General features: G+C 46.2%; 2 protein-coding genes across 7 annotated transcripts; one reads left to right on the forward strand and one right to left on the reverse strand.

Moving 5' to 3' along the window:
* Nucleotides 1-1686: 1686 nt before the first annotated feature.
* Nucleotides 1687-7028, reverse strand: LOC133926738 (DNA repair protein recA homolog 3, mitochondrial-like). The gene is made up of 8 exons (XM_062372798.1): nt 6799-7028; nt 5975-6032; nt 5488-5705; nt 5238-5325; nt 3643-3815; nt 3289-3435; nt 2697-2828; nt 1687-2397 (listed from the first exon to the last, which is right to left on the reverse strand). Exons 1-8 carry the CDS (start codon nt 6871-6873, stop codon nt 2005-2007), a joined length of 1284 nt encoding a protein of 427 aa, XP_062228782.1. The 5' UTR covers nt 6874-7028; the 3' UTR covers nt 1687-2004.
* Nucleotides 7029-7232: 204 nt separating this feature from the next.
* Nucleotides 7233-10377, forward strand: LOC133926747 (GDP-L-galactose phosphorylase 1-like). 6 transcript variants are annotated; one of them, XM_062372819.1, is made up of 8 exons: nt 7582-7821; nt 7962-8161; nt 8623-8732; nt 8828-8887; nt 8977-9219; nt 9306-9491; nt 9602-9850; nt 9969-10377. In XM_062372819.1, the coding sequence occupies exons 2-8, from the start codon at nt 8056-8058 to the stop codon at nt 10221-10223; spliced, it is 1209 nt and encodes a 402-aa protein (XP_062228803.1). In that variant the 5' UTR covers nt 7582-7821; nt 7962-8055; the 3' UTR covers nt 10224-10377. The 6 variants fall into 6 exon arrangements, with proteins under 6 accessions (XP_062228817.1, XP_062228823.1, XP_062228832.1 ...); XM_062372833.1 differs by lacking the exons at nt 7582-7821; nt 7962-8161 and adding an exon at nt 7233-7416 and having other exon boundaries at nt 8583-8732; nt 9969-10376; XM_062372839.1 differs by having other exon boundaries at nt 7579-8161; nt 9925-10177.
* Nucleotides 10378-15237: the final 4860 nt, after the last annotated feature.

Raw genomic sequence — 15237 nt, forward strand, 5'->3', positions numbered from 1 at the left:
CGTCATGGCGGACGGAGGAGTGACACCTGGGCGAGGCGCGAGGACGCCCGGGCGCCAGGCGTTGAGTGGCCACGCCTGGACCACCCCCTGCCATGGGTTGTACGACGACGACGCCCACTGCGGAGGATGGGGACCGCTGGTGCCGGAGGTGGACGCAGGAGGCGCGATCTGGCGGTTGCGGTTGTCAGCCTTGCGCTTCTTGCGGCGGTCACCACCACCACCAGCAGGCGCAGGCGAGTGCGATGGTGGAGCCGGGGCAGACTTGGTGACAGCGACGGTCGAGGTGGTGTCCCGGGCAGCGAGGAGGGCCGTCTGAGCCTCCATCTGGAGGGAGTGCTTGATGCGGTTCTCCTCCTGCAGTAAGTAGGACTTGGTGTATAGGAACGTCGGCGGCGGCTTCATGGTGGAGAGCACGGCAATCGCTTGACTGAACTTGTTGTTCAGCCCGCGCAATGTGTTGATAACGAGAGCCGGGTCGGAGACGGCGGCGCCGCAGTCGTAGAGCGTGTCGGCGAGTCGCTTGAGGCGGCCGCAGTACTCGCCGATGGACATGTCGCCCTGGAAGAGGCTATGGAACTCTTGCTGGGCATAGACTGCGCGCTGAAGGCTGTTGTCCAAGAATTGGCCGGTGATGGCGGACCACGCGGCATAGGCAGTGTTGCGCGGTTTGAAGACATCACTCCAGATGTCCTTGGACACCGTGGAATAGAGCCACGACACGATGCAGGCATCAATCTGCAGCCACTCAGGATCAGCAGTCATGGCGGCGGCGTCCACCGTGCCGTCGATGTGATTCAGCAGCCCGAACTTCTTGAATGTGAGGTCGAAGAAGGAGCGCCACTGACGGAAATTGCCGTCGTCGGTGGCGAGGGTGACAGGGACATGGCTGTGGATGTTGAGGAGGACAAGTGTGGAGGCTGGAGGAGGAGCAGGTTCGGCGCCCGCAGCGAATGGGTTAGTTCCAGCAGAGGAGATAGAGCCAGTGGGACTCGCCATGTCCGGTGAGCAACGGAAGGTGAGAAAGAGGATCAATGGTCGACTGATACCATGTAAGAAAGTAATTTGGGAAGAATGACCGCAGCTTGATTGCACTCGATGGGGTTACAAATACAGGAGCGAGAGCTCTGGCCAGCCACGTATGAGTACATACAGATCCTACAAAGAAGGAGATGTGGAGAGGTGGCTGGCCGGTTACAAAATGAAAGGAGCAGAGCTAATCTAGCTATCCTATACTTGTTCGTTGACACTAATCACCGAAAGATTAATAACCGTCCCGTGTAGTACCTTATCTTTTGGTCTTGGATTGGATAAAATGGAAAAGGCGATGAGGTACCTAATCACCTAAACCCTTTTACGCGACAACGAACAAAAAGCACAGCTGCCACGAGATCATTTCATGCATCAACTGGTACCTGGAAGGACGCCACTTTCCTTTTGTTGGATGAAGAAGCCATGGCTACCATTCGTCCATGAAAAAATGCCTGTAAAGAGACCCTCACAGAAAAGGGAGGAAATAAATGGACACTCCAATGACAAGCTTGTCAATGGACCAGAGCAACTAACAAGAATCAGCCCAGGTCAGAAGAGATCCCTGTTTTACATCCAGCCTTCCAGCCACAGGCCTCAAGTTGTATCAGGCTGAGTTCCCCGAACCATCATTAGCTACTCAATGCAAACCAGGCAAGCACAGAAAGTGATGCCGCTTTAAGATATGCAGCATATATACACGAATACATGTTACTGATGCTTACGAATGTTTAAATAGCCACAGTACCTCACCCCCAGGGCTTCCTTCCTCAGTTCCTACCAACGCTCAGCATGGAGTATCACACATGCGAATCCTCTTCAGGTTACACTATACTGTATGAACACAGTAATAACTGAAGGCTATTCATCACAGCACTGCATGTCCATCCGAACCATTGACTTCATGACCCAAAATATTGGTTTTTGCGGAACAATTGCTCCAGAAGGTCTGTTCCCAGTCGATCAAAAGATCACTGGTTAAGCTTCTATTACAGCTGCCAGTTCCTCTTCTGATGATGTTTCAGGTGCGACAATCTCTTCAGGCAGATCATTCGGGGAATCGCCTTCTGCCTCCTGCTCTTTAGGTGCTTCAGTTTCCATCAATTGCCTTAAAGCCGTCTCCAGATCTTTTGCGACACTCTCATTTTTAGTAAGGTAAGATTTAAGAGCATCTTTACCACGAAAACCCACATCATTGAAATAATACATCGCGCCACTAGTCTTTTTAACAAGCTTGTACTTTAATCCGAGTTCAAGCAGCTCGGAACTGCGGCATATCCCCTTTCCAAATTCAAGGTCAAACTGTGCAGTCCTGAACGGTGGGGCATGCTTGTTTTTCACAATCTTCACAGAGACCTGACTACCTATAGTCTGCAAAAAGAGGCAATCATCATCCAAAAGTTACATAAATTAAATGTATACTGGTTCAAGGAGCACCAATTCTTACTATATGTAAAAGCTATTATGTAGAGTCGGTTATTTTGATCCATTAAGTAACAAAATTGCTAATATATATGCTTGAGAGTCTATAAGTAGCCTATTCCATGTGTTAGTAGTGGTTCGGTTAAATAGGTCTCACACAGATATGACCATTTATGTACTGACTTCCACATGTCAAGTATTGGCTAATACTATAAATAAGGTAATGTTAATACAACTTAGCTCAATACCTCTTCGCCTTTCTTTACCAAACCAATACGCTTGATGTTCAAGCGAACAGAAGCATAAAACTTCAGGGCGTTGCCACCAGAAGTGACCTCGGTTGGTCCCCCAAATCCAAATGTGCTTACCTTAGCCCTGATCTACAATATGTCAAAGGATACAGGTTATGAAAAGAAAACATAGATGGAGATGAATAGACTAAGGTGGCACAAAATAGAGTTTTTTGGTGAGATAAAAAGGATATAATTCTATTAAAAAATGGATTTTATGAATTGCATGTAAAAATGCAGAGACTGCACATGTAAATTGCTCATGTTGGAAGAACAGGAACAATCAGCTGTATTGCTAGAAAAAAGTGGACAGAAATGTAGGTCAATGTTTCCTCATCTTCAGTATGACATTCCTTTTTAGCTTTAGCAGCATGTAATTCTGGAAGTTTGTGGTAAAAATGCAGAATTGTACCCATAATTAAAGTTGAATATAGTGAACATCTTAGGACTTTTTTATCTGCTGCTTCACTTCACCAATGAGACACATAATGAAACCACAGCTAAATAAATTACTCCAACTAACTCTAAGAGAACGGAGTATAATTAATACCTGATTAATAAATAACAAAATTGTCTGAGAAAGTGAAAGGGAGTGGCTCAGCTTGCGAAGAGCTTGGCTCATCAATCTAGCCTGAAGAGCAACATGTGAATCACCCATCTCCCCATCAAGCTCAGTTTTTGGAACAAGAGCAGCTACCTGCATCATAGAATAAGATGAACTGTGTAGCTAGCTTCTGAAATAAAGGGAGCCTTTAAGTTGTTAAGATTGAGCAGCATGCTTGAACAGCTAATTGGGAAATGTTCTTCAAAACTTGAAAGGAACTGCACTACTGCACAAATAGAGAGCTCTGCTCAAAAAGAGAAAATCAGACTGGGAAGGGAACTAGGTGGAGCTAGGTCTTACACTGTCTACAACAACAACATCAACAGATCCACTTCGAATCAGTGTGTCAACAAGACTAAGTGCCTGCTCAGCACAGTCTGGCTGAGAAAGAAGTAAATTGTTAGTGTCGACACCAATTGACTCCGCGAGAGCTGGATCCAAAGCATGTTCTGCATCTACAAAGGCACAATAACCTAGGCAAAAAAAGAACCCATTAAGGATATTTTAATTGAAGTTGAAAACATCAAGATAGTAGCTAAAGCATAGAAATTCTGGTGCACTTAAATCAAGATAATAGCTAAGGCACTTAAAACTAAGATTTAAACTACCTAAAAGGGAAAAAATGATAGGGCTTAGTAGACAAATTATCTTAGGATTAGAGAAAGCTGACGCCCATGGTTGACTCCTCTTCATATTTCATACTCTAAAGATCATAGTTGTCATGGTGTCGCTATATCGTCGCCATATCGACAATATAGCGGCTTGGCGGTGAAATGCACCGACGTGTATGGCGTACGCCGCCCGAGCTCAGATCTGCTCACTGCACCGCCGCACATGCTCAGATCCGTCCGTCGTGGCGCTGTCGTGCTCAGATCCACCCGCCCGAGCTCCACGCCCACCCGCTGAGCTTCGCGCCCGCCTTCCGCCGCCCACGTCAAGCGAGAGAGAGAGAGAGAGAGAGAGAGAGAGAGAGAGAGAATAAGAATGAAGCTGTGGTGTTGTGTCGTGCTTGCTATGCTGAGGATTTGAGTGCATGGACTATGGGTCCCACATGTAAGATGGTCAATTGTTCACTGAAAAACTCACTGAAAAAAAAGCAAATCAGCTATTATGTTGCTATTTCGATTTACTAAAATCCTAGACTATTACTTTTGAGCTACATTTGCATTGTCATTTGCTAATATAATTTCGTACTATCATATACTATGATGTGTGTTCGCCACGCTAATGTGTGTATGGCGTCGCCACGCCGCGCGCCATGGCGCTATAAAGTTGTGAAGGTGGTGGGTCGCCGTGCCTCGCCACGCAGCCGTAACAACTATGCTAAAGATAAGGACAGCTTTTCTTTGTATTCCAGGTATTACAACTTCCAACACATTTTTCAAAAAGCTTTTGTTCAATAGGCAGGCTAGTGACATTTTTAAAGGAAAATCTACAACTGAGAATGAAATTGCCCCTTTACCTTCAGAAATATGTTCATGACAAAATTAACATGACCACTTAAAAAAGTTCCAGATTCCTGATTCTGCAGAGTCCATGCATGTATGCACACCCCGGAGAAACTGTTTTTAATTAAAAATTGCTACAGTAGGGGTTCTCCCCTCCTGAATGAGGGAGAGAGGGGAGGGAGGGAGAAGAAGGCCCATTTTCCATAGTATAAGCATTAGCACAGCCCTTATTGGTACATGCTATACAGAAAAGCAGCTGACTGAATAATATCATGACATCAGGTACATGCTACAACATCTTGTACTTCGTAATTTTGGTTTTCCTAGTTTTCAAGCTACTTTCCTCAACTTTTTCTCTACTGTCATATGTGCCAGTAACTATCCAGTTGCTAGAGCAAGAAAATCATACTATTTCAAGAGAGGCTAGGCAGAAAGTTCTGAGTTTACCGCCATTCTTTTGTGCTTCTGCAATAACATGTAGAGCAAGAGTTGTCTTGCCTGAAGCCTCTGGGCCATAGATCTCTATGACACGTCCCTACAAAAGATAATGGCATGAAACTTTACAAAATAAAATACATCAACACAAAAGAACATCAGAAACTACTGGACTGCTTGACTTTTCCAATTTGCAAATAATACCATGCGATGATCAACAGAAAAGAAACTCTACTTAAATCATTGATCTGAGAATACATACCTTTGGAAGCCCACCAGTTCCCAGAGCCATATCCAAAGCGAAAGATCCAGTAGATACAACAGGTACTTCTCTATGGCCTTGCGAACGGCCAAGCCACATTATTGCCCCCTTCCCAAATGCAGATGTTATTTGATCAATAGCCTGGTGTAAAGCCAAGTCTTTCTTTGACATATTCTCCTCACCAGAGTCAGTTCCACTTGACTTTGTCTTCTTTTTGGCTACACAGGCAATCATAGAACAATCAGTAACTGATCCAGTGGGTAGCAGCAAAGCAGAATAATGGAAGCAAACAAAGAAATCATGAAGTTTAATTTTCGTTATAATATAATCATATTGTGTTGCAGGTAACAATAAGGCAACAAAACCATGTAGATATGGCCAAGACACATATTTCAATATTCTGTATGTATGATAAAACCATGTGCAGAAAGCATAAGAAAAATTGTCTAAACCATGTGCAGAAAGCATAAGAAAAATTGTCTATAACCTTTAGATGAGAACTTTTGGCAATGAAAAGTAGAGCCGCAGATCCCTTGCCTATAGCTCTGCACAAATGTTAAAACATCAGCAAAATAGCATATCACCGCATATTTTCATATAAAGTTGTTCCATCCTAAATTAGCATCCTTTTCTAGCTCACTAGGAAGAGTCTTTCTGAATTCCAGTGCATGCCTCACATTTCGTCCAGTGTTAGTATTAATTTCGCATTCTAGTGCCATAATGCATACTACAAACAACTATTCAGCCAGGCAAGTGGGTTATCACTGGCCAGGATTAAGACGGTGTGGGACTGTATTATAACCTCAGGACAGGCAGTGGAATGTAATCTAAAGCATACGATGCTTTAAACATGCTGTCACAGGATCTAAGGTTAATAGCAATAGGGAGTGCTTATGATTTCGTATCAGTATCACACAGTAGGACAACAAATTTATCACGCAGTAAGAGCAATGGTAATTTCCTACAAAAAAGGTAATATTTGGGCGCTCAATAAAGCAGGGAACGGTACAGTAATGGCTCTCCTTAAGGAAGTGATTAACGAACAATCAACGATAGCAGGTAAAGTAAGTCGACACGGAACTAACGGGTTTGCGCGGTCTGAAATTAAGATTGAAGTGGACACAATCAAAAGGCCGCGATTTCACACACAAACGATCAATCCTCGAGACCAAACTAGGGTTCTCACTCCCAATCGGGAAAGTGGAATCAGTACCAAACTAAACACTCGGAGCACTTCATTGGGAACCGCAATCCCACCCCCAAAGAAAACACGCGACCGCTTAGATACAATAGAGAGTTCGAGAGTTGGACCTCAGGGTTCGAACAAGAGGCGGCGGCGGCAGCGATGGCGCGCCGCAGCGAGGCCCGCCTCAGGAGAGTTGCCATGGCGGCGGCTCCGTCCCCAACCGCTGGAAGCCGCGTAGAGAAAGGCGGAGGCGGAGAAGGGGACTAGGGTTTAGGGTTTTTGCCGGGCTAGGGGGTTTTGTCTCTGCTCCGCTCCGCTCCGCACCCTAAAGTCCCGGCTCCCACCCTAAATTCCGACTGGCCGGCGCTTGCGGAACACCGCGATGGACCGCACGTGGACCCAACTTAACAGGGATCCCACTTGTCAGAGTCACGGGACTAACCTACACCGGTGGACGGGGTCCACAGAAGCTCTCATGATGGGCCTACGCGGAAGCCTCACATGGTCCATTAATGACGAACGGCCCGGCCCGGCCCGGCTGGCAGCTTCGTCTCCCCAGCCTTGCCTTTGCAGAGTTGCAGTTCGTCCTCGTCCTGAAGCTTCTCCACGTGGATTCACGTGAGTTCGTCGTCTTTGCCGCACCAAAACCACCAAATCCAGCTGCTGGTTCGGGGAAGGCTTTTCTTTGAGTGAAATCCAATCCTTGGGGTGCCATTGCCGCCTGCGTTCTCTGCAAGGAAAAGGTGTGTTCTTGTCCATGCTCATCGCTGCTTTTCTCGTCACGCTCGCTCCGTCACTGGTTGCTCCCGCAGCGTCGCTTCTGTTCCTTGTGGATCTCACTCGATCTTCGCTGTACCTCTCCTCCTCGGATGCGGCGACTCAGGGCCGCCAGTCATTTGGATCGCGAAGAATTCTCATTTGGATCGCGATTATTCTTCGCGATCCTATTATCTGTAGAAACCCCTAAACTTTTTTCATAAAGCCCCCTATATTCGATCGCGATCCGAATGTTTTCTTAAAACCCCCTAATTTGGATCGCGACTATTAATCGCGATCCAACCTTTTGCAAATCAGTCCCTCATGTGCGCCGCCGCCGGCGACATGGATTTGCCGGCATGCCGCGGCCGATGACGCAGGCCGAGAGCACGGTACACGTTCCCCTCGTCGTGGCCGTCCTCGTGCTCCTCCTCCCGGCCTCCCTTTTCCTCTTCCTGCAGCTTCACGTGGGATTCACGTAAATTCGTCGTATTCTACGACCGCAATCTCACTCCAAAACCATCAAATCCAGCTGCTGGTTTGGGGGAAGGCTGCTTTGAGCGAGATCCATTCCTGGGGCGCCATTTCCGCCTGCGTTCCTCGCAAGAAAAGTTGGGTTATTTCCCATGTCCGTCGCTGCTCTTCTCGCCCCGCTCGCTCCGTCGCTGGTTGCTCTTGCTCCCGCGGCATCGCGTGCTCGCCGGAACGGAACCTCGCAGCGTCGTATCGCCGGTACGCCAGCTTCGCAACTCTTAGTTTACGTGATTTTTCTGCGCTTCTGGTCAGGGAGAAAAGTGGCCTTTGCGACTACTCACCGAGAATGCCAATGGATCAGCAATTGAACATGTTGTGAAAGACTGGTGGTGGGAAATGCCAAATGATTTGTATGTCCGGGATTAGCATGCTTTTGAGTTGGCTTGATATTAACTCAAATGCTAAGCTGTGAATAGAGTGGTCTTGCTTTGATTATATTATGGTGTTTTGAACTGTACTACCTGTCTACTTCACGCATCTAGTCTTTACATCTCTCTTTTGTTTTTGCACACTTGTTCCATGCTTAAGTGACGTTAGTTCGTAGCATATACCTTATGATGCATGCAGCTCTAGCAATCAACTGTTTGGAACTTCGTTAACATAATCTTATATATTGCAGGAATTGTCTGATGCCTGCATGTTTTGACACTTGCTTACAGTTGAAACAAAACTAGCAATGGATGGCAGGAGTTTTGACTTGAGTTGTTCCTTGGGTATGGAGGATGACGGTCCAAATTTGTCGCCATTTCTGTGCAAACTTTTCAAAGAGGTTTGTAGTTTTGACATCTCTGAGGCACATCATTTTGATGATGATTTAGAAGTGAAAGGAAGCTGGATAAGTAGAAACATGAATGATTATTGCAGTGGGATGACCGCAAGGCGAGGGGCTTGTTTCACCATGACATCAGTTCCTGCGAGACTAAGGTCTTCTTTTGCATTCTCTCCTATTAACTGCTCATGTATCTTATGGTGACTTTGCTTTTCTATCTTAATTTTGTACAATCCTGTGACAGGTGCTACCTGGAGAACACAAATTTGTGGCAACATTAATAGAAGGACGTGATCAAAAGAAGCGACCGACTGAATTCGGAATGAACCAAGTCCTCCAGCCATTTGATAGTGGGAAGTTCAATTTCACAAAAGTTAGCCAAAAGGAGGTGATCTTCAGATTCCATGAAACCAAAAAGGATTCTGCCCAGTACTTCGATGATGCTCCTCGTACTGTTTCAGCTTCTCCTAGCACTATTTTGATCAATGTCAGTGTGTCTCCCTCTCTCACAATTATTTCTACCTTACTCATAGAATAAAACCTGATTTATTCTTGTTGTTTTCTGTGTTGCAGGTGAGTCCAATTGGTTATTGCCATGTGCTTTTGACCCCTAGAATCCAAGATTGCTTACCACAAAGGATTGATCAAGAGAGCTTCCTACTGGCCATGTATGTAGCAAGGGAGGCGAGGAATCCCTTCTTCAGAGTTGGTTATAACAGTCTGGGTGGCTTTGCAACCATCAACCACCTCCACTTCCAGGTCTCTCAAATATATCAATGTCATCTACTTGTCAGTAGCAATACAACAATTGTCCATATTTTTCCTAACAATACTCTCAGCAAGCCCTGTACTAACATGTCGCTTATCAGGCATACTATCTGAATATAAAATATCCAGTTGAAAGGGCAACCACAGAGAAGCTCACAACTCTAGGGAATGGCGTGAGCATTTTCCAGCTGGTGCAGTATCCAGTAAGTGGTTTTGCATTTGAAGGTGGAACGGGCCTGGAGGATTTGTCAGATGTGGTTTCCAAAATCTGCATCTTCTTGCAAGAGAGCAATAGGCCTTTCAATGTCCTTATCTCTGAATCTGGTAACAGAGTTTTCCTCCTACCACAGGTACTGCCATGCAAATGCAACCTCAGCTGTATGAGTTCTGAAATCTGAACAGTCTTCATTCTTTCATACTCTAGCAGTGGGTTAATAACGTTTATCTCGCTCCAAAACGATCAACCAGTGCTACGCGGAGAAGCAGCTCCTCGGAAAGGCGAGCCAAGAGTTCCTCGACATGAGAATTAATCCAGCGATCTGGGAGCTCAGTGGCCATTTGGTACTGAAGAGGAGGAAAGACTACGATGAAGCCTCTGAGACAAACGTATGCAGATTTCTGGTTGAACCATCTCTTTCTGGAACAGAATTCCATGAGTTGAAGAGATGCGTCCTCGAGTTCCTGACCAGTCCTTTTGGATGCAATTCGGGGATAAATTCCTAGAGACTAATGAACGAACAATTCTAAGTACCAGTTTTTAGGTGGACTAAGTTGATCAGAAACTGTTCTGATGATACATCATGTAATGTGATTTGACCGTGCATCTCTGTATGGAGTCTGCAATGAGAATAATCTATTTTGGTAATTTTTGCCTTTTACCGGGGGACCGTGCGAGCTTTTTTTTTTGAGGGAAAAAATGGACTATAAGAAATTTAGGATCGTTTATTTGAAAAAGACTCATAGGCCTATTAGCTCAGTTGGTTAGAGCGTCGTGTTAATAACGCATATGTTTTAGATGTAGGCATGCAGCCTTGTCAATGCAATCCGGCATTCTCGATGTAAAGTTCAGGACTCGGTAATTGACCAACCGCACATGTTCTGACTTAGGATCGTCATACAGAGTTTTGATTTCTCAATGCCGTTGAACGCAGGGGCGGATCCAGGGCCTGGCCCCTTACCGCTTCATAGCCAATGAAACATCCTTCAGCCTCTAACAAATTTTTATTATGGATAAGGAAGAGGAAAAAGAGAGAGGAGGGAAAGAAGAAGAGTGAAAAAGAAAGGTGGATGAGCTCCCTATAGGCATGTCAACGGGGCCTTGTTTCCCGTTCCCCGACGGGAAATTCTTCTATTAGTGAACAGAGATGAGATCAATTTCCCCCGCGGAGGAGTTTAATGGGAGAAAAGTCCTCTTGTCGGGTATGGCGGGGGCAGGGATGGTTCCCCATCCTCATTCCCGTTTCCCCACAGGGCCTCGAATATATGGGTTGATTTACTTAACTCTAATCGGCCCAGCCCAAACTTACAGCCCAACCCAATCTGTGATTTCCCTAACCCTAAAGTCTTGTTCTCCTGACTTGGAGCCTTTCCCACACTGGCTCACCCCAACCGCCACACGCCCACACGTGCCTCACCCTGATACCTAAGTTCCTAGATGCTTGGACGTGTTGGCAAAGGTCGGCTCAGTGAGTGAGGGAGAGAGCAGACACACATAGAGAAAAGGCGACGACAAAGGGGCGCGCCGAGGGAGAGTGGCCGGCCAGAGAGATAGCGGTGGAGGTCGGCGGCGACTCTTCGTGTGAGGGAGAGAGAGATTGTGAGGAGAGGGAGATTCAAAGAGAGAGAGAGGAAGAAGCTAGCCGGGGTTGAAGGTTCACCAGCGGCGGCGGCCTCGACTGAGCAGCGGCCCAGGTGAGTTAGGCCTAGCCCCTCAACGCAGAAGGAGGTGAGGGCGGCAGAAGGTTGAATCTGGCGGCCAAGCACGGCTGAGCGACGACAACAACGAGGAAAGTGTGTGGCACCAATGAAAAAAGGTGTGGCGGTGGCGGCCCTGTGTTACGGATTTGTGTGGCCCTGTTTTTCCTACATGTGAAGAAAAGGGAGAGGAGGTGGCTGGGTGGAGGAGAAGAAACAGGGTCGGCGGTCAGTGAGGAACGAAGGGGATCTTTGCAGCGTTGCGTGGCTTGCGCTTGCGTCGCTGCCCCTGGCCGCGCTGCTCGCATGCCCCTGGACGAGCTCCCCCTCCCTAGTCCTCCTCCTTCCTTTTTTTTCTATTGATAGCGGGGACAGGACCCCGTCGGGTACCCATTCCCCGTACGGGGGTGGGGAGGAAAGAATTTTCTCCCCAGCGGGCGAGGATACGGACAGGGGAAATTTTCCCCAAATCAAGGGGTTATCCATTTCTCACAGAAATTTTCCCCGTTGTCACACCTAGCTCCTTATCTGACTTATCTGTATTCATCATGATCAAATGCATGCTCGTATTCAGCCCTTTCGAGCTGAGTTTTGGTGATTGGAATTTCTTTCCACAGCTTGTTGTACAAGGGATGGAGGATGCTGATTAGAATTTCTTCCCACAACTTGTTGGTACAAGGGGCGGAGGATTAGCCAAAGATGATTATAGGTTCAAAAGACAAACACGACAACGACACAAACACGGAAACCAATGGCGTGTTTGGTTCCGTTGCCGACTTGTCTCGCTCGGCAAGGCGAGCCTTGCCAGCGCCGGAGAGCGATTTTTACTCTCCCACGCTGGCAAGGTGAAAGCAGGCAACAAGGCACCGCGGAACGAAACCAACCGCGCGAAATCTTGCCTAGCCTGGTAAGGTAAGCCGCGGCAACAGAACCAAACGCGCCCCAACATTGACTTCTCCATGTCACTGTAGTAACTTATGGCCTAGAAGTACTTGAACTGATCAAGAGAGAGGGACGGCACACAAAGAATGCACATTGATGACTCGGGACTTTTGGCGCGCTGATCTGATGAGCTAATCAACGGTAACGCCCGCGCCATCGGACAATGCATTTGTTACCAATCACTCTGCGATCAATTTCGTAAATCTCTGGCAGTTATTCGTGTCCATTGGGCAGGGATATCTCATTAACGTCACATTTTCTTGTTTTATAAATCTAACATCAATCAATACAAAGAAATACTATTTCATTCTCTATTCCCGAGTTCTCTGTCTATACTCTATTACTTTCAATAGCATCGACGGATAACAATCCATCGACTGCTCCTCAAGTACTTAACCTAACCAAAGACGTTCCCGGTGTGATGATGAGTGACCGCTGCAGGCACCGAGTAGCAAATACGGATGCCATCTTCTATGTCAAGTGGAGTGCTCCATGACCCAATGCAATCAGACAAGTGGAGTGGAGTGCTCCATGACCCGATGCCATATTCTATGTCAAGATTGATCTGAATTTAGCCTTGTCTAACTGTACGCATGATTTTATTAATGACGGATGATTGACAGTCAAAGTGAGGGCACTATCACCTCTTGCCAGCGTGGCTACAAATGCCGTAACCTCCCGTTCAACTACGTATTCCAGAAAAATCATTTTTGAAACCATATTTTACAAATAGACTCACGATGAAATAGTTTTTGAAAATAAACTATTTTGTACAGTGTCATGACAATTAGCATCGTGATTAATTAGTATGGTGACTAGAGATGGCAATTCTACTCACGAGTTTAGATAACTATAGGTACCATGCCTAATGGACGCAAGCACGGGTCAGAGATTTTGCCCATGAGCACGGCGGGTTGGGTACCCGTGAAGTCACGGGCCGGGTACATGTATTTTGAGAAATCAAGTTGAAATAGATCTTATTTTACTCGTGATGTGATTGATATTGGTATTTATTTGGTTTGATGATCTTCGGTTTTGCATGAGCATTGATATGATTTAAAATTTTATTTTAGTATATTAATTATAGACTAACTGGAATTGAAGTTGGAGATATGTGTTTGATTGTCTCATAATGTGCATGTGATGGATGCAACTTGGCAGTCGACGGTGGGATGATCGGGACCAAGCAGAGTATTGGTGCCGGACAATCAAGGAGGCTGGGCGGAGTCAAGGGTGATTCTAGCTGAACACGTAGAGGTTAAGCAGAGCATAAAAGACGGATGGAGACGACGTGTTGACAAAATCAAGCAAAGGGGATGTCGGTGCAAGTGACAAAGCAGCCCGAGGGATCAGGAGTTGGAGAGACTTGTCGACGGTCAGGATCGCATGACGGAGTACATCTGTTGACATAGAAACGCTTGCTTAAGGTGTAAGCAAGACGGCGAGTCATTCTTTGAGAAGCCTGTAGGCGGTTTCGCGGTTTTACCTCAATACCGTGGGAGGACTGGAGGAGTACGTGGCACCATCGTGAAGCTCGCGTCGAGGTCAAGTTAAGTCGTGAAGGCGCCGTGACTGTCCGATGAATAAAGAAGATAGACAAAAATGCCCTTAGTGGTAGGTAAGAGTGTACTATAAGAGATATATTTTAAGAAAAAGTTAGTAAACTTAGAAGTCAAGTTTTCTAGACTTATAAATAAAGAGGTATGGCTATGAGAGAGTTTGAACCAGCCATCTTGTACCACCTATTTGAGAGCTTAGAGTTAGGGTTTTAAAGCAGAGAAAGATAAGTGCTTAACCTATGTAATATGTGGGAGTTATGAGGATAAATCTTTGTAATCTGTCTAAAGTAAGATTGATCTCCTTGAGTAATGAAGTTTGTGTTTTTGTATATGCTTGAATTCTCATTCTTCTAGTTTCCCTCTATTAGTTCCCTGGCAAGTTTGCAAGTTTTTTTATTTTTGATTTTGATTTACGTTTTGGTTTTTGGGCTGAAATTTCAGCACCTTGTGAGGTCATTCCTCTTGTTGCTAGAGGTATAAAATTCACATACACACGCTTTGTGTGATGGGGTCTTGAATTCTCTTACCTTTAGATAATCAATTTGGAGAGTTTCGTTGCTTGGTGTTCATCTTTTCTTATTTTTTTGCAAGTTGTGATCTTTTGAGTGCTAAGACACATGGATTGATTTTAAATGGAACTTATGGTTCATATACCATCTTTGGAGTCGTGTTGCATCGATTTTCTCTTGTTAAAACTTCTCTTTATTTTTGTTTTCGTTTGAGTTTTGAGGTGCGTAGGGTGATCCAAATAGGAGAGGACCATCGATTTCGTAAAAAATTTGTTGAGACACCTATTCACCCACTCTAATCGTCAATCTCGTTACCACAATTTTAATCCACCCACAAGTATACCTGTTAAGCACGTCATAGTTCAATGCTTCTAGTCCAACCCATCTCATGCTAACCCCTACCTGTTCACTTAGCCATCTCAATGCACGTGCAACAACTCCACACCATGCCCACCCCAACCGCCTAACTCACATCTCGTCTATGCCAAGTTCGATCGTTGCCCTCAGAGTCACCCCTGGGTGGCGACCTTGGCTAGCCATCATCCCCGAGCTACCCCATCCCTGACCACCCCTGGCCCTGAGATGTCTCTGGCCACCCCAACTTCAAGTTAACACACCTAGCCCCAAGCCGTCTCATCCCCGATCGCCTCTCGCCTCTCGCCACCCCTAACCTCGAGCCGTCCCTGCTCTCGAGCGGTCGCCCCCGGTCATCCCCGACACCCGCCCCCATCCCAAAGCACCGCTCCCCGGGTGCCATCCTTGAGCATTGCCCCCGGCCCACTTCGGTCTTGTGAGTTTTGAGTACCCGATGGG

This window comes from Phragmites australis, chromosome 1 (genome assembly GCF_958298935.1).
Source record: "Phragmites australis chromosome 1, lpPhrAust1.1, whole genome shotgun sequence".
In the NCBI taxonomy this organism is placed as follows: Eukaryota; Viridiplantae; Streptophyta; class Magnoliopsida; order Poales; family Poaceae; genus Phragmites; species Phragmites australis.

Excerpts from the sequence above, each read along its gene's own strand:
- LOC133926738 (XM_062372798.1), bottom strand. The coding sequence starts at position 6,873 with ATGGCAACTCTCCTGAGGCGGGCCTCGCTGCGGCGCGCCATCGCTGCC. Across the intron at positions 6,033-6,798 it reads CCTCTTGTTCGAACCCTGAG|AGCTATAGGCAAGGGATCTG; the intron begins GTCCAACTCTCG and ends ACATTTGTGCAG. Across the intron at positions 5,326-5,487 it reads GAACTGGTGGGCTTCCAAAG|GGACGTGTCATAGAGATCTA; the intron begins GTATGTATTCTC and ends TATCTTTTGTAG.
- LOC133926747 (XM_062372811.1), top strand. The coding sequence starts at position 8,056 with ATGTCCGTCGCTGCTCTTCTCGCCCCGCTCGCTCCGTCGCTGGTTGCT. Across the intron at positions 9,492-9,601 it reads TCAACCACCTCCACTTCCAG|GCATACTATCTGAATATAAA; the intron begins GTCTCTCAAATA and ends GTCGCTTATCAG. Across the intron at positions 9,851-9,968 it reads GAGTTTTCCTCCTACCACAG|TGCTACGCGGAGAAGCAGCT; the intron begins GTACTGCCATGC and ends ACGATCAACCAG.